General features: G+C 38.7%; 1 protein-coding gene across 2 annotated transcripts in view; it reads right to left on the bottom strand.

The window, feature by feature from the left end:
* The window catches only part of LOC126163027 (integrin beta-PS-like), a 258,145-nt gene that overhangs the window by 217,539 nt on the left and 20,666 nt on the right, over positions 1 to 19,940 (bottom strand). For both annotated transcript variants that reach the window (XM_049919898.1, XM_049919896.1), the window contains exon 3: positions 18,782 to 19,010. In XM_049919898.1, coding sequence (XP_049775855.1) covers positions 18,782 to 19,010 — 229 coding nt within the window. The remainder of the gene's footprint in view (positions 1 to 18,781; positions 19,011 to 19,940) is intronic.

Raw genomic sequence — 19,940 nt, 5'->3', positions numbered from 1 at the left:
ATGATGACGATGATGAAGATGATGAATATCAGGTATTTGCAAAGTTTAAGAATATTGAAGTTTCAGAGTTATTTGTGGATACAGGTAAGGTAAGTGATGTATGTGATGATGTAAGTCAGAATCATGGGATACCAGTACAGTCAAAGCAGTTTTTCATTAATGCATGCAGAGTAATGATCCAAACAGTAAAGGTGAGTTATCTGTGAGCCTAGAGAATAGAGGTGAAAACTTTTTGAAGTTTGTTTGGGACCAGATTGACAATAACATGGATAAATGTGCATTATGGAAAAAGTTAGCTGTGGTTCGGTAATTTTGACAGTAACGTATTTTGCGTTCCTTCTGTAATAGCTGATGTTAGTTGTGCTATTTAACCAATTAATTGTGTTCAATAGTCGATAAAATCCTGCAAAAACAGTGTGGATGTAGCATTTGATGAAATTGAAAGTGATCTTTTACATGAAGTGTCTAATAAGAGATGATGATTCAGATTTTTGATGTCTTTACATGAAGATGAATATTGATCAGTGGGGAGGGAACTGTTTGATTGTAGCCCAATTTGTGGTATGTCTGAACAATTGAGAGACAAGATAAAGTATAGTAAGAAATTTGTGGAAAGGCCCATTGTAGATGTAAAGGTAAGAGGAGCTACAGGTAAACAAAGCAAACTGGAAAAATCTCAGGTACTTTTAACGTTTAGTATAAAGGCAAAACCTTTGAAAATGGATTCTTAGTGATCCCCAGTCTAGGAGAAAATGTACACTATGTCTGTAGATTTATAAGATTATACAATTGTGTTTTGATTGTCTGGAATTTAGTATGTAAGATGATGTGATTTCTAGAGTTCTATCTTATCCATTGAATGAGTTTAAATCTATTTGTAGATTCATAAAACTATATAATTGTGTTTTATTTGTCATGAATTAATATGTAAGATGATGTTATTTTTTAAGATCTTTCTTATCTATTGACTGAGTTAAAATCTGTGATACACTATATAATTATGTTCTGTTAATATATTTGTGCTTTAGAATTTGATACATATATGCCATGAGACTAAATAAGTAGATCCTTTTACAAGGCGTACAACTTTGGTTCTGTTGTTTTTTCCCCAACATTTGAAGTTTTAATGAAACAAATTGGTTACACATGTATCATTCAAGGTATTTTCCATCACTGGCCCCTACTTTCTCCCATCTTTCGGGCAGTGTACAAATCCCGCATCGTAAAAATTGTTCATCTTTAGAAGCAATCCACGAATCAATCCAATTTGTCACTTCTTCATGAGATCGGAAGTGTTGGTCAGCCAGGCCATGCGCCATTGATCTAAACAGGTGATAGTCAGAGGAGTCAATGTCTGGAGAATATGGTGGGGGTAGGACTTCCCAATTTTAACATTTGCAGTACGTTTTGACCTCTTTTGCAACATAGAGTTGAGCATTGTCATGCTGCAAAATCACTTTATCATGCCTCTAGCTGTATTGTGGCTATTTGTCTTTTAATGCTCTGCTCAAACATATTAATTGCATTCAATAATGAGCACCTGTGATTTTTTCATTTGTTTTTAACACCTCATAGTTCATGACGCCAAGCTGGTCACACCAAATGCAGAGCATGATCTTGGAGCCGTGAATATTTGGTATGGCTGTCGAAGTGGAAGCATGGTGCTCAAGGAAAGCGTACAACCATTGATTGAGGCTAGATGCTTCTTATTAAATTACTCTTTGCATATGATCGAATTTATTGATATGATTATAAGCATTATTCACTTTGTTGTGTCAAAACATTTTTTGCTGGTTTGTACCCTAATATTTTTCCGTTATTTTGTCCTTTTATGAGTCAACATATCCTTAAATACTCTGGTTTGTGTGGCTGATTGATTTTGTACTATATGCCTACTCATGCTTGAGTATATTCTTCTGGTCTGTATCCATTGTTGTGAGTACTTTGAATTGGCTCACTAGTTGTACATTTAGGATCTGAAATTTTTCTCTTCTCTTTTGACGATTTTGAAGGTATGATTCTATGGAAATTAACTTAAAATTTGTGGTTCTAGTAATTTGCATTGTCTTTTTATTTATTTCTATAGTTTAGAGTGGTGTAATGTTGTAGTTTTGACATTTTATTATTTGTCTTATGACTTGTTCTACAGATCTGAAAATATGAATACCATATCATGATATATGTATAGATTATGACATGTACAGTAGATATTTTTCTTATGTTTTCTGTAATATGTTATGTATCAGATACTTATATACATGTGTAATCTATCTTTTGGCAACATTTTATTCACTGATTGGCAAGTCATATAATCTGTCACAAAAACATGTTGTTTTCAAATTTTGTGAGGGTGTTATTGTAATGGGACACCCTCCTCTAACATTACCTTTCTTCATAGAAATAGCCGATACCAGGAATATTTTCGAATCTTGCATAAGTTAACATTATCTCAGCTATTTGACTAAATGAATTTCATTTTATTTTGTATACAATGTATTATGTGTCAGGCTAAAATGTATAAAAAGAAATTAATTTGTTACAATTGATATGTACTAACTCTGTAAGTACAGCTAAAATTATTCTTCTTTTAGAAATATTTGAAATCATGAAATATCTGGCACACTTAAAATTCATATGATCAATTGCACAGTCTAATGATAATTATTAAATTTATTTTGGGCTTCATTTACAAAATAATGATATAACTTGATGAAGATTCTTCTTTTGTCAAAAAAGTTTGTAAACTCTTTGCATTGTAAACTCTTTGGAATAATATTAGTACCGCAGAATGTAATAGTAGTGGACGTGCCTCTGATGGAATCAGACATGTTTTTAATTTTGGCAATAACAATGTGAAATTGTGTTCTAAAGTAGAGATTGTAAAGTCAGTGTGATATAAAAGAATGGGATAAAACAAAAAAAGTTATAGAAACAGAAATCACTTCATCAGTTATTAAGTCAACTGGAACCCATAAAGTTAAAAAATTTCAGTCTGAAGAATCTACCTCTCGACGTGAAGACCTGCAGCCAACAACATATAGGGATAAAGACTGCATGTGTGTGTGTGTGTGTGTGTGTGTGTGTGTGTGACAGAGACAGATAGAGAGAGAGAGAGAGAGAGAGAGAGAGAGATCAAAAGGATAACTCTGAAAGCTAGCAAGTTTTCTTTTTTCATGTCTGCCTATCAACAACTCAACAACTGCGTATTCATTTGTTTGTTTTGAAGAGCCAGGCACCATTTGTTTTAGCTTAGTAAGCCAGTCAGTCTCCAACTGTTGGCTGTTACACACCTGCAGAGTGGCAAGTTACATATTTAACAATATAATGAAAATAATAGTTGTTGGTTGGTTGGTTTGTTTAAAAGACGGGGGGAAGGGACCAAACTGCATGGTCAACAGTCCGATAGTTGTTACTCACCATACAGTAGAGATACTGAATCATAGAAATGCACAACAAAAAACTGTCGGAAAAGCTTTCAGCCAACAAGACAAGATACACACATGCACAAACTCACATTTGCTCCTGGATTTTCCATTGTTTGAAGTTACGTATTTAAGTTTCTCTCTGTTTTGTTATTTTGTTGGTAGTACATTTCTTTCAGTCCATTCTTGTTTTTCTATTCAAAAGTTGTAAGCTCACATTTTTGAAACTGTAAAGCAGCACAGAGTCAGGCAGTCTCTAGCATGATTGTCATTTCTTCTGAACAGCTAGCTACACAGCCTCCTGTGATGCCACATCAGGAGGGTAGCAAGTTGCATATTGAAGTTTCTGTTTGTGCTTTTATAGTTTACTTCATCAATTGGCTGTGTTAGGGTAGGCAGGATTTGTGCATGCTGTGTACAGACACAGAAGGAGCTGGCCACAGATCATGAACACTTTTGGCTACAGTCAGCTGTCTTCAGGCTGCTGCCACAAACAGTAGAGGTGGCAGAGAATCGGGTGTTTAGTAAGGGAAACCTGAGGTGTCGCTGGTTTCACCTGTTGACTCTGCTACTGAGGCACATCCTATTGTACCCAACATGGTGGATCTGCCCCCATAGCATGGTGAGTGGTGGGAGGTAATGTATTTGCATCAGTCGAGGTAGAGGGCTAATGTGGAGACCTCAACTGGCTTTGCCTATTCACCCTGTGATTGGACAGTTGGCCGTTCCTTCAGTAGAGTCCAAGTAGGCACACAGGATCAGGGATCTGCTGCATGTAATGGAGATCCTTAGGAAAACAGCATTCTGTGGGCGAGAACATCAACCAAGGTATGGAGGAGTCCTTGCCGGAAGCTATCGAATATGCAGGATGTAGTCATCTGCAAGTTGTGGCTCATGTTGGCACCAGTGATATCTTTTGCTTGGGTTCTGAGGCCATCCTCAATTCACACAGGTGGCCAGTGGAAGTGGTGAAGGCTGATGGCCTTGCATGTGAGGTGCCGGCAGAGCTTGCAATTTGCAGCTTTGTTCCCAGAGTTGATTGGGGTCCTTTGGTTTGGAGCCAAATGGAGGATCTCAGCCAAAGGTTTTGTCGACACTGTGACTGTCTTGGCTGCATATTTCTGAACCTGTGTTATTCAGTGGGGAAGTGTAGAACTCCCCCTCATAGGTCAGTGGTGCACTACACAAAGGAAGCAGATACTTGAGTAGTAGAATACTTGTGGAGTGCACATGGGTGCTTTTTGGGCCAGGCAGTAAGTTGAGGTACTCTGATGAACACTCACAAAATGAAACGCAGATAGCAAAATGAGACTGTATGCAGAGTAAGGACACTTTGACTGTTAAAATTTGATCTGTAAATTGTCAAAGAATTTGTAACAAATTCCCCAAATTTACTGCATCCCAGGAAATTTCTTGCACTCAAAGTCTCGGAACTGAGAACCAATCAAAACCCAAAGTATAAAGCACTGAGATATTCAGCGATAAATGGAAAATATGTGAAAAAGACAGATTAGGCACCATAGGAGGGGGAGTGTTCATTGAATTTGACAAAAATATCGTCTCTATTGAGGTTGAATTTGTGTGTAAAGTTGCAAATAACAGGTTTAGGTGAATTATTTGGATATTTTTACTGGACACCTTCCTCTGCTGTGACAGTTTTGGAGTCATTCAAAGAAAGTCTGTTGTCAGTAGTGAGGAAGTACCCAGATCATGCAATTTATTGGAGGCAGCTTTAACTTACTGAGTACAGAATGGGATGTATATGGATTCACTGCAATGGGTACAGACAAACAGTTTTGCAAAGTAGTTCTGAACTGCTTTCTGAAAATTGCCTTGAGTAACTAGTTCGACAGCCCACCCACAATGGAAGTATTTTAGACCTTGTAGCTACGAGGGTTGGAACTTAAATAGTGGCAACTATTTATTCACAACCAATACAAAATAGTTACATGTTTGCACCTGTTACTGTAATTCAAAGTAGTCACCAGCATCGTATAGAACCCGTTGCTAGCAATGTGGAAGACGTAGTATACCGTTAGCAGAGCCTGTTCAGTTAATGGTGTGAATGGAGTGGTCTACTGCCTGTCGAATCTCTGGAACAGACACAAGGACTTAAGCCCAGGAAATATGGTGGATGGTACAGTACTTCCCAGTGCCAGCAACCAAACAGAGATGTCACAGATTGTGCTGTATGTGGCCGAGCATTGTCATGCAAAATGACAGGTGGGTTGCGCAGAAAGTGTCGCCGCTTCTTTTATAAAGCTAGTCGCAGGTGATGGTGACATATTTGATTCCAAAGATGAAGGAACCACTTCATGGCATTCGCTTCAGAACTGTTCCAGAGATTTGACAGGCAGTAGACCGCTCCATTCACATCATCAACAGAACAGGCTATGCTAATGGTATACTACGCCTTCCACATTGCTAACAACAGGTTCTACACAATGCTGGTGACTACTTTGAAGGACAGTAAAATGTGCATACATGTAACTTTTTTGTATTGGTTGCGAATAAATAGTTACCACTATTTAAGTTCCAAACCTTGTACAAACAGGCCTGAACTTACTGACAGCATCAGTGGAGGTATTGGTGGCCATGATGTCATCATAATGACTATGGTTACTAAAGTTAATAACTCAATCAAGAAAGCTAGGCAAGTATTTCTGCTAGGAAGACCAGGTAAGCAGATGCTAGCATTCTACTTACACAATGAATAGACTTCATTTAGTTCCAGTATGATGTACATAGAGGAATTATGGGCAAAGTTTTAAAAGGGTTGTAAATCATGCTCTGGAGAAGTATGTATGGAGTAAGTGGGTTAAGGATGGGAAAGACCCACCATCGTTTAACTACAAAGTTCAAAAAATGCTGAGGAAGCAAAGGCTGTTGCACTCTCAGTTCAAAAGAGAATGCACTTGATTAAAGTCTTCTCCAGTGACTGAAGTTCAAATGGGGAATTTATGTACAGTTGAACTGAGAATTTCTCTACAGTTTTTGGTGACGTCAGGAGGTGAGTTTGGTCTTGATGGAAGAATGCAATTACATTTTGATGCTCACCCCTGATACTAAGCCTTACAATCCCACATGTAGCTTCAATTTGTACCACAGTAAATTTGACTTTCTTATCTTCTGTAACAGATACACTACCTCCATTTCTCATTAGCCCATTCTTTCCATATATGCTTAAATTTCTTCCAAAATCTCACTGCTATCAACTTCAAGTTCAAACCAGCTTTCTGTATTATGTGAGCTTAACTATATTTTAGGAGTGCTTCAGATTCTGGCACTTTGTTGCAAATACTTCATCTGTTAACACTTGACTTTTAATTCTCTTGCCTGTGGAGGGGGAGGGGGCATTTCTTTGGATCTTATCATATTTACAAAAGTACACATTTTTAGAATTACTAAAACGTTAAACTATCAACATATGAAATTCATTTTGTCTAGTTTCAGTATTTGAGGTAAATTCACTGAGTAAATGTAAAGAACTATCTAAAAGGGATGGTTTAACCATTAATTTAAATTTGTCACTCATTTACATCTCATGCTTTGTAAATTCCTTCATGAAGGAGAACTTGCAAGAACCTTCAGGTATGTGGAATGACTGAAATTATATACTAATAGGCCAAAGCAGACACTGCACACTACTTCTGTAACATGTACTAGTAACAAATTAAAAGTAGTACCAATCTGCTCATACTGAGAATTATGGAAATTACTTACAAATTACTTCCTATATATTTAAGCATGTTAGGAGTAAAACATCCACATTGAAGAAACCAATGCTCATCTTCTTATAATGCTCAGTTTCTATTATTATCTGTTACTTCAAACAAAACATTTACATAACTTAACAGAGACCATTGTTGGCTGTCTAAACACTGAAAAATTAAAGGTCTGTTTCATATCTATATCTACATATACAGCTATTTACTGCAAAACACTGTGAAGTGCATGGCAGAGTGTATGCCCCATTTTATCAGTTAATAGGGTTTCTTTCTGTTCCATTAACATATGATATGTGATTTTTCAATGTCTCTGTGCATGGTGCAGTTATTCTAATCTTGTCCTCACGATTCATATATGAGCAATACGTAGGGGGTTCTAGTATATTCCTAGAACCATCAGTTAAAGCTGGTTCTTTAAACATTGTTATAAGACTTTCTCGGGGTAGTTTATATCTTCAAGAGTCTGCCAGTTCAGTTTCTTCAGCATCACTGTGACACTCTCCCATGCATAAAAAAAACTTGTGACCATTCATGCTCCCCTTCTCTGTATATGATTAATATCCCCTGTTCGTCCTATTTGGTATGGGTACCACACACTTGAGCAATATTCCAGACTAGGTCACACAATTTATTTGTAAGCAATCTCTTTTGTGGACTGATTGTGTTTCCCCAGTACTCTACCAACAAACCAAATTCTAGAGCTTGTTTTAACCGTGACTGACAGTACTATAAAAATTACATAGGGGTGGGCAGTATATAGTGAGGTTATTTTTATTTTTAGTAACATGGTTGTGAATTGAACACATCATCCTAAATTCACTTTTCTTATTAATCACAAATAGTGAGTGTTTAAAAAATTCAAATGGTTCTAATGGCTCTGAGCACTATGGGACTTAACATCTGAGGTCATCAGTCCCCTAGAACTTAGAACTACTTAAACCTAACTAACCTAAGGACATCAGAAACATCCATGCCCGAGGCAGTATTTGAACCTGCGACCATAGCGGTCGCGTGGTTCCAGTCTGAAGCGCCTAGAACCGCTCGGCCACAACGGCCAGAGAGTGTTTCAAAATGAATATCAGAGTTTTAAGGTTTTCTACCATTTGTTACATGACCATATGTTACATGAAAGACCAGCTCAAACAGTATTATTCCCCCCCCCCCCTCCCATCACAAGCTCTAAAGCCTATAGACTACGGTTCACATGCCAACTTTGCAAGGAAAGTGTTGATGCAAGTAATGAAGATTTTCTGAATTGTGTTGTCTTCAGTGATGAATCGATCAGCATTTCAGGGAAGTAGAAATGTGAACACACATAATGTGCACATCTGGGCATCAGCAAATCCCCATGATGTGGTACATCTACAACAAGAATCCTGAAAATTGAATGTTTTTTGGGCCACATCCTGGTGAAAACTTTTCAGGCATTTTTTTTTTTTTCAGTGAAGCGACTATAACTGGTGTTTCAACAATGTAGGAAAAAGACAGATTGCTACTTCCCATATAGAAGACACATCAAGTAGTAGGCAGTCATAATTAAAGGACACTCACATAAAGCTTTCATCCATAGCATTCATCAGTAAAAGAGAGAGACAAACACCATACACACACACACACACACACACACACAAGCAAGCACACCTCATGAACACATGACTGCCAACTCCAGCATCTTGGGCTGAAATGCAACATCACATGGGATACAAGAAGCAATCTGGAGGGGGCAGGGAAGGGAAGGCGTAGTAGTGTATGGGTGGTGAGAGAGATGAATACTGTTTGGTGGAGTATGCAGAGACCAAACTGTGAACAGGCACAGCATCAGGAGGTTGTGGAGCAAGGAGATGGAGCAAAAAAAGAGCAAAAAAGGAGACGAGCAAGGAAAGATGGGTGGATGTGTTTGCAGGGGGCTGCAAATCAATAGGTTGGGAGATGAGAATTGGGAGGGGATGAAACTTTTCACCAGGATGTGCCACAAAAAAAATATTCAATTTAGGGGAGCTGAGAAAGAGGAGGAGATGATTCTCATCTCCCACCCTGTTTATTTGCGGCCCTCTGCCATTGCATCCACACATCTTTCCCTGCTCCTCTCTTCTTTTGCTCCTTTTTTTCCTCACCTCCCTGCCCCATGACCTCCTGATGCTGCGACTGTTGGCAGTCTAGTCCCTGCACACTCCACCAGACGGTGTTCATCTGTCTCCTCACCTGTGCACTACTACCCCTTCAGCTTTTCCGCCCCCTCCAGATTGCTGCTTGCATCCCACATGATGCTGCATTCTGGCCCGAGATGCTGGAGTTGGTGGTCATGTTTGCATGAGGGGTGTGTGTGTGTGTGTGTGTGTGTGTGTGTGTGTGTGTGTGTGTGTGTGTGTGTGTGTGTGTGCGCGCGCGCGCGTATGTATGTGTGTGGGTGGGTGGGTGTGACCTAATGCCATGTCGTTTTTACCTTAGGTCCTTTAGGATCATACATATGTGCCTTCACTACCAGCTGACCTACACAACTTAAGAAAAATGACTGAAGCAGTTGTAGCCACAATTACTCCAGACACTCTGAACAGGGTTTGGGAAGAAATTGCCAATTGACTTGACGTGTCCTGTTTGATGAATGGTGCTCACACTGAACACTAGTAAGAGAAACTGTTCGAGTTGCTATTCCATTTGATTTATTATTGATAGTAGTAAGTTGAAATTGATAAACGCTACAAAGCCTTGTGTGTGTGTGTGTGTGTGTGTGTGTGTGTGTGTGTGTGTGTGTTTGTGTGTGTGTGTGTGTGTGTGTGTGTGTGGTCTTCAGTTCTGAGACTGGTTTGATGCAGCTCTCTGTGCTACTCTATCCTGTGCAAGCTGCTTCATCTCCCAGTACGTACTGCAGCCTACATCCTTCTGAATCTGCTTAGTGTATTCATCTCTTGGTCTCCCTCTATGATTTTTATCCTCCACGCTGTCCTCCAATACTAAACTGGTGATCCCTTGATGCCTCAGAACATGTCCTACCAACCGATCCCTTCTTCTAGTCCAGTTGTGCCACAAACTCCTCTTCTCCCCAATTCTATTCAGTACCTCCTCATTAGTTATGTAATCTACCCATCTAATCTTCAGCATTCTTCTGTAGCACCACATTTCAAATCTATTCTCTTCTTGTCCAGACTATTTATTGTCCATGTTTCACTTCCATAGATGGCTACAATCCATACAAATACTTTCAGAAATGACTTCCTGACACTTAAATCTATACTCAATGTTAACAAATTTCTCTTCTTCAAAAATGCTTTCCTTGCCATTGCCAGCCTACATTTTATATCCTCTCTACTTCAACCATCATCAGTTATTTTGCTCCTCAAATAGCAAAACTCCTTTGCTACTTTAAGTGTCTCATTTCCTAATCTAATTCCCTCAGCATCACCCAATATTCAATCTGAAAGACTTGGTTCCATTATAGCACATATGTATTGACATACGATTCTAAGAATATATCAGTGGTGTTCCATAAAGATTTCGTACTAGGCATGGCCATCATCCAAACAGTCTTAGAAAAGAAATGAAAACACAAAAATTAGTCAAAATAATCACATGAGTGCCTTCTGTGTCAAATATAGCACATCTATGCTTATTGTCATAAGCAAATAATGGAAACTCTAGGTAGGAACTTTAACAATGTAGGAAAAGGTAGAGTGTTACTTACTGTAAAGATGCCATGTTAATTTGCAGACAGGCACAATGAAAAGACACTTACACAACTCTTTTGTCCATAGCCTTCAAAAGAAAAAGAGAAACACAAACCATTCATTCCCACAAGCAAGCACACCTCATGCACATATGACCACCAACTTCGGCAGCTCTGGCCAGAACGCAGCATCATGTGGGATGGAAGCAACAGTCTAGAGGGAGCAGGGAAGGGAAAGAGATAGCAGTGTACAAATGTGGGAAGAGAGGACTGCACAGATATGCAAGAATACACACAGATACATAAAAATATTCACAAATACATAAAAACATGTAAAATCATGAAACCATGTAAAAACATGCACAAATACATTACAAAACCTATAGAAATGTGGAAGAAAAGGATCAGATGATGTATGGCAGTATGTGTGTGTTGTGATAAGAGAAAAGGGGAGGAGGGCGATAGGTTAGGGTGAGGCTCACAAGTTCGTGTGCCACAGATGGGTGTGGAAAATATAATACTAAAGTCCATAAGGATGAGGGATGAAGTGGCATACATAGGAATGAATATAATTATAACTATCAGAAGAAAGAATCTGGAGTACCAGATACTGCATCAACAGTCCGCAAGGTCACGAAGCCTGCACTGTGTGTGTACAATCATTGATATAATGTGGCTCAGAAGTAGATGCAGTTCAGAAGGCAGTGAATAAACACAGGAAAGAAGACAAAGAATGGACACTGAGAAAGGTAATGCTATAGAGAATAGTAACAAAGGAAAACACCACAGGGTTGTAGAATGGAAGAAAAAACATTCAGCAAAATCAAACGATGGTAACTCCCAGTAGGAATATCAACAATGTACGAAAAGATAGACTGCTACTTAGTGTAAAGATGACATGTTAAGTTGCAGACATGCACAATTAGAAGATCCTTACACAACACTTTCAGCCACAGTCTTTATCAGAAACAGAGAAACACACACTATTCGTTCACACTAGCCAGCACACCTCAGCACACATGACCACCAACTCTGACAGCTTGGAGCAGATTGCAACAGCTCTCTTATGCAAACTGTTTTCAGATTACAAAAGAGAGCAGTAATAATAGTGACAAAATTAAATAAATGGGCTCATTTCAAAGAATTATTTAAAAACCTGGGCATTCTAACTGTTCCTTGTGAGTTTATTTTTCAGACCATAATGTATATCAGAAAAAATCTTGAAAATTATAGCTTGAATAACATTATTCATGATCAGCACAAGGTTGAGTCATTGTCTCCATTTAGATACAAAAATAAGCTGAAAGCTCAAAACAGTCTTGATTATTGAGGCATGATAATCTATAACAAACTGCCACAGAATATAAAAGAAATTAGCAGTATGTATTCTTTTAAAAAAACTGTAAAACTGTTTTTGCAAGAGCATTGTTTCTACACTTTGGATGAATATCTTAAATGAAAACCAAAGAATTGTTGGGAATATGTAACATAAGTTATACCTGACATATTTTTTTCATTCATGTAATATGTATTTATAACTATGTATTTATGTCTGCTAGTTCCATATCAACAGACCTAGTATACTTACTTAAACAATATAAATTATCTTTTTTTCCTTTATGTAATATGTATGCAGGGCTTTGTATTTATGTATGTTAGCTCTATGTCAAAATACCTATGTGTATTAAACAATGTAAATGGCATTTGTTAAGAAAATATTTAGACTTCATACCACAATTTGTACATTCACTGACGACATCCATACAATGTATATTGTCTACAGATGGATAAATAAATAAATAAAACTATCATATGGGATGGAAGCAGCAGTCTGGAGGGGGTGGGGAAGGGGAAGTGACAGCAGTGTATGGATGGAAGGAGAGATGAGCACACTCTGGTGTAGTAGTGTGTAGGAACCAGAATCCCAACAGGCACAGTGTCAGAGGTTGTGGGGCAGGGAGGTGGGGAAAACAGAGTGAAGAAGGAAGGAGCAGGGAAAGATGGGCAGGCGCATTAGCAGAGGGTGACAAACAAAGAGGATGAGAGATGAGAATGGGGAGGAGGTGATAGGACAGAGTGGGTGGAGACTACTGGCTGGAGGGTGCGGGTATAGTATGTTACTGTAGGTTGAGGTCAGGATTGTTATGGGAGGGGAGAATGTGAGCAAGGGTAACACCCATCTGCACAGTTCAGAAAAGCTTGTGATGGAGGGGAGGATCCAGATGGCTTGGGTAGTGAAACAGCCATTGAAACTGAGCATGTTATACTCAGCTGCATGTTGTGCCGCTGAATGGTCTAGCTAGTTTAGCAGTGGCTGTTCATCCTGGTGGACAGCTGGTTCTTAGTCATATCAACATAAAAAGCTCTGCAATGATTACAACAGAGCTGGTAAATGGTGTGACTGCTTTCACAGATGGCTGCCCCTGATGGGGTAGGATAAACCTGTGACAGGACTGGAATAGGTTGTGCTAGATGGGTGGATTGGGCAAGTCTTGGAGCTGTGGCTTCCACACAGATATGAACATTGTGGCAAGGGGTCGGGACTGGGAGTGCCTTATGGATGGACTAGGATGCTCTGGAGGTTGGGTGGGTGATGGAACACCACTTTAGGAGGGGTGGGAAGGTCCGTGGGTAGGATGTCCCTCATTTTAGGCCATGACAAAATGTAATCGAAGCCCTGTAAAAGGATGTGGTTCAGCTGTTGCAGTCTGGGGTGGTACCAGGTGATGAAGGGACACTCCTTTGTTACTGGTTCTTGGGGATGTTGGGAGGGATGGGGAAATGGCAAAGGAGATCCATTTGCAGACTAGGGCTGGGGGATAGTGCCTGTCTACCAAGACCTTGTCGAAACCATTCTGGCCTGAGCTGCTGGAGCTAGCGGTCATGTGTGTGTGAGGTGTGCTTTCTTATCAGAATTGCTAGTATGTGTTTTTCTTTTTCTGATGAATGCTCTGGCCAAAACCTTTGTGTAAGTGTCTTTTAACTGTGCCCGCCTGCAACGCAAAATCCAGGGAGAAGAAATAAAAACTTTGAGGTTCATCGATGACATTGTAATTCTGTCAGAGACAGCAACGGACTTGGATGAGCAGTTGAATAGAATGGACAGTATCTTGAAAGGAGGATATAAGATGAACATCAACAAAAGCAAAATGAGGATAATGGAATGTAGTCGAATTAAATCTGGTGATGCTGCACGAATTAGATTAGGAAATGAGACACTTAAAGTAGTAAAGGAGTTTTGCTATTTGGGGAGCAAAATAACTGATGATAGTCAAAGTAGAGAGGATATAAAATGTAGACTGGCAATGGCAAGGAAAGCGTTTCTGAAGAAGAGACATTTGTTAACACTGAATATAGATTTAGGCATCAGGAAGGCTTTTCTGAAGGTATTTGTATGGAGTGTAGCCATGTATGGAAGTGAAACATGGACAATAAATAGTTTAGAGAAAAAGAGAATAGAAGCTTTCTAAATGTGGTGCTACAGGAGGATGCTGAAGATTAGATGGGTAGATCACATAACTAATGAGGAGGTATTGAATAGAATTGGGGAGAAGAGAAATTGGTGGCACAACTTGACTAGAAGAAGGGTTTGGTTGGTAGGACATATTCTGAGGCATCAAGGGATTTCCAGTTTAGTATTGGAGGGCAGTGCAGAGGGTAAAAATCATAGAGGGAGACCAAGAGATGAATACACTAAACAGATTCAGAAGGATGTAGGTTGCAGTAGGTACTGGGAGATGAAGAAGCTTACACAGGATAGAGTAGCATGGAGAGCTGCATCAAACCAGTCTCTGGACTGAAGACCACAACAACAACATACATAAATGATCTTGTGGACAAGGTAGGCAGCAATCAGCAGTTGTTTACCAATGACGTTGAGGTGTATGGGAAGATGTCGAAGTTGATGACTGTAGGAGGATACAAGATGATTTAGACAATATTTGTAGTTGGTGTGATGAATGGGAGCTAGTTCTAAAGATAGAAAAATATAAGTTAATGTGGATGAGTAGGAGAAACATATGCATGAAGTTTGGACACAGCATTAGTAGTGTCCCGCTTGACATAGTCACAGCATTTAAATATCTGGGCATAATGCTGCAAAGTAATGTGAAATGGAATGAGCATGTGAGGATTGTGGTAGGGAAGGTGAATGGTTGGCTTTGATTTATTGAGAGAATTTTGGGAAAGTGGGGATCCATACCAGGACAAATTAAAGGAAGGCATTGAAGTAATTCAGAAACAGGTTGCTAGATTTGTTACCAGTAAGTTTAAACAACATGCATGTGTTATGGAATGCTTTGGGAACTCAAATGGGAGACCCTGGAGGAAAAGTAATGTTCTTTTCAAGAAATGCTATTCAGAAAATTTAGAGAACTGGCATTAGCTGACTGCAGAACAATTCTACTGCCATCAACATGCTTTTTGTGTATGGACTATGAAGATAAGATGAGAGAAATTAAGGCTCATAAGGCATATAAACAGTCTTTTTCCTTCGCTCTAATTGCAAATGTTACAGGAAAGTAAATGATCAGTATTGGTACTGGGTACCCTCCACCACACACAGTATGGTAGCTTGCAAAGTCTATGTATCACTTACATGGGGATTGTGAGGACAAGTTTAGAATAATTACAGCATGCACAGAGGCATTTAAACAATCACTCTTCTCTTACTCCATATGTGACTGGAAAGGAAAGAAAACCTAATAACTGGTACAATGGAATATTTCCTTTGCCATGCACTTCACAGTGGTTTTCAGAGTATAGATGTCAATATAGTTGTAGCAGTGACAAGAAAATGTAATATAACCAACTACAAAATCTTCTGGTAACTTGTAACTCCAAAATAAACAGGAGAAAACTTTTTTAGAATAAGTGGTCCATTAGAAACAACTAGGATTAATGATAAGATGTCATCTACAAATAAATGTTCCGATGTGTTTAAGTACTACATCACAATGTTCAGTCTCTGCAAAATAAGTACAATTTGAATTAGTGAATTGTGAACTAAATATGGGTAACTAAACACTGTATAAACAAAAACAGATTATGTCAACTGTGATTTCTGGATATAAACTCATCAATTCTTATTGTAGAAGCAAAAATAAGTAGGGCTGGAAAAGCTACTTTTGTGGAATAATACTTGGAATTTACAGCAATAGAAAACATCAAATCTTAGCAAGGGACAAAGATTTTGAACTGTTTATAGTTGATTTGGTAGATTTTAATGTTTGGAGACTTGAAAATATTCACTGCAGATTTTAAAAGGGTGCTTAATATTATGTAATGAGATATTAACTGGTTATCTGCAGAGATTTAAATGCAGACATCAGCAGCTGACTCTCCATTTAGAATAACAGCTGAAAGTAAATCTGCAGTTGACAAAATATTTAGAAGATTGTGTGGCCTCAACTACAACAGTAACATAATAAATATGAGTTACAATGGCCACAAAGCTCAGCCTGTGCCTGTTACTAGAAACACTGACAAAAAGTGGGGGCCAACAACTAAAATAACTGAACGGAAAGAGTGTAGTGACGACAAACCCAGAGAATTAAATTTTCAGCTATCAGTGGAAATGTAGGAGGATGTCTTCAACAAATATGAAGTAAATAGCATATGAGACAGCTTCTACAATGTCTAGCAGCATTATTTTCATTTTGTGTTTCCAACAGAATACAAGAATAAGATAGACAAAAATAAATGTTGGATAGCAAAGGTCATTATAACTTCCAGTAGACAGAAAGAAATACTCCAATCATTCATTAAAACACAATAATGCTATATCACAATTTAGACATTTTGGGAAAAAATGCGACCAAATAATAAGCAACATGCGTTGTTAAAAGAATTCAAAAGTCTTAATAATAATATCTATATTTCAAGCTCAAAAAATAAGACAACAGCTCTCTGGTAGGTTATCAGATCACAAATTGCCAAATAGTAATCTCCATCAAACAATACTTCTTTGCTAATGAAACATAACAGATTCTCAGATCCAAGACAGCTTAGTTATTTTGTTGTATTATGTGTTCATGAGGATTCAGTCAAGTTAACCCAACATATTATAAAAATTAATTAAATTATATTTGTATTAGAATATCAAAAGAGTATATATTTCAGTCTATAGTTGTAATATATTTATTTTGCCGACTGACTACTGGTTTTGGCACATGTATCATCTTCAGGCCATCCACTGGTATGTAACTGACACACTGGCTTCCCAAGTAGGTGTGTCAAATTTCCTGTAATGAGTGTAATAGTTTTTACATTGGACAAACAGGACACTACTTTCTGACAAGGTTCAAGGAGCATTCTATAGAGACAAAAATCTACCTTTGGTAAACACCTCATTCAAAATAAGCATGCAATACAAGACATATGGAATAATCTTGAAATTTTGCATATTGCCCTAAGGGCATCTTGGAGGAAGTGGAAATTTACAGTCACATGAAGAGAAGAGCAGATAAGGTACTCATTGATCAAATGGAACTGAGGGAAAAGCAATTCTAGAACTTTTCACAAAATGGATACAAGAGTGCCACATCATGTTACTTACTGGATACACCTTCAATACACAATTTACTGACTTTGTTACTAATCTCAAACCACTACACCCCCCCCCCCCTGCCCTGCCTGTTTTTAACCTCTGTACTTGCAAAGTTTAATCAGTTTCTCCTCCCCGTATGCCTATTACATCGCTCCTCTTTTTTGTCTCCCCTCATCTACTTCTCTCCTCCCTCCTCCCTCTGATATAACCTATACAATATGACTGAGTGCAAATGTATGGTAGTTAATTTAATATATCCTACTGTTTACTAAGTTTTAAATGTTTGATATATAATTGACTTTAAGATGATAGGGGCCCTAGCACCATGATACGTAAATGCACTTGACTTATTTTTTTAAAATTTGTGGATGCACAAAGTAACTATGGACTTCAAATGTCTCATCACTTATAATGGAAAATCCAGGATGGGGAGTAACAATATCATGAAAAGGATAGTGTGTGTGTGTGTGTGTGTGTGTGTGTGTGTGTGTGTGTGTGTGTGTGTGTATGTGGGTGGGTGGGTGGGTGGGTGGGTGTGGGTGTGGGTGTATGGGTATGTGGGTGTATAGGTATGTGGGTGTGTGGGCACGTGCGCGCGTGTGCATGTGTCTGTCATCTGTTGTTGACAAAGGCCTTGTTGGCCAAAAGCTTATTTTGTGACAGTCTTTTTTGTTGTGCCTATCTGCAACTCAGCACCTCCACTATATGGTAATTAGCAACTACCCTTTCCATAATATTGTCTCATCACTTACAGACATACAGTATCATTGGGTTCAGAATATAATAATTGGATTACAGTGCCACACAGTATGATAACGTACAAATGACAGCAAGTTTGTTTATTGTCCTTTGCGGTCGCCTAATATTAAAGCCTATCAATGCAGCCTTTCACAATTGCACATTACCTATGTGGGGTGATTACCACGGCCATGGTTGGTCGATGAGCTGTGACACCATGTGGAGAAGGTATGATGCAACCTCGCTGAGATCCCCAGCATACAATTGACACTGCTTGGAATACTATTAACTGTAAAATGGTATTTGACATAGCTACTAGGGAAGCCAATATGACAACTGCATGGCACAGGATGTCCTAAAGATGGTACTGTTTATCAAAACCAGTAGCCATTCAGCAAAATAAATAAATTGTGACTCTAGAATAAAACATATACTTTTGGAGTAAAGCACTGGTTGCTTTTCCACGAACAATCTATTGGAAATATGTATTACAATACGAATGAACCCAAAATATCACCTCAAATATGCTCTCAATACCACCTTTTTCACTTATTGTACACATTTATAAAAAAATAAAAAATACTGATACACAATTAAATGAATACTACTCAAAGAATAAGAGGTCATAAAATGATTTCAAATACGTACAGGTATTACATTTGTGTCTGAGTCTTTGGAGTCATACCTTGATTCAACAGTGCTTGTAAATGGTAATTCCACTTTGTCTACAAAACTACCAAAGCCCATTCGAAAGTTTTCAGTGATATTTTGCATAGTTGCTGCCAGAGCACCTCCTAATTCAGACAGCCGCTTCTTATGATTATGCATAGACATGGAGAGATCCATAACATAATACAGATCAACTGGATAATCTTCCACAACACCATAATGAAATTCAACTGTATGTGTCTCACCTAAAGAAAGGTACAAACAATCAGAAATCACAATACTTCATTTGAAAAATTAAATGCTTAATAGCTACAGTATTAATTCATGTAATGAAGGCAAAATTATGCAATGAGAGCATAAAAATTACAACTCGTTACAAATTTGTTACAGCTAAGTTTCTAGACAGATATATATTAATTTATGAAAATTGCGTTTGGCCCAAGGTCCTGAAGTTGGTGGCTGTGTCTGCGTGAGGTGCATTTGCTTGTGGCACATTTGCTTTTTTCCCCCTTCCTCATGCCCAGACAGCATGGTGTGGCAGTGGTGGAAACATGCCAGCCAGGATCCCAAAAGTCTATGTCCTTGCCACTACTGAACGTTACCTTTCCCAATGCCTGACTGACTCCAAGCTTACAATCTCCTACCCTATCCACATTCTTCAGCACCATCTCCTTCATTCACTTCAACTGGCCTTCCTCAACCCAACAGCCATCTTCCTTGATGTTGGCCTCCACCTCAAGGATGGCTATACAAGTAACTCCATTCATATCAAACCTATTAACCACTAACAATGCCTGCAATTTAATAGCTGCCACCAATTTGACACCAAGAAGTCCTTTCCATATAGCCTAGACAACTATGGCTGTTAAATCTGTAGTGATGAGCAGTTTCACTCCAAATATGCCAAGGTTCTCACTGAAACCTCCACAGACCACCTACCCTCCCAACCTTGTAGAGAAATATATTTCCCATGCCTAATCTCTCCAGCCATCTACCACCTCCCACATAGCCCCTGTTCGGTCACAAAGGTGTGCTCCTCTCATGACTCAGTACCAGCCAGGACTGGAGCAACTGAATCATACCCTTTACCCAGGTTTCAAGTACCTCTTGTCACGCCCTGAAATGAGACATATACTCCCTACAATCAATCCCACACCTCCCTCAGTGGTATTCTG

Source organism: Schistocerca cancellata, chromosome 2 (genome assembly GCF_023864275.1).
Source record: "Schistocerca cancellata isolate TAMUIC-IGC-003103 chromosome 2, iqSchCanc2.1, whole genome shotgun sequence".
In the NCBI taxonomy this organism is placed as follows: Eukaryota; Metazoa; Arthropoda; class Insecta; order Orthoptera; family Acrididae; genus Schistocerca; species Schistocerca cancellata.
This window is presented reverse-complemented; position numbering and strand designations above follow the sequence as displayed.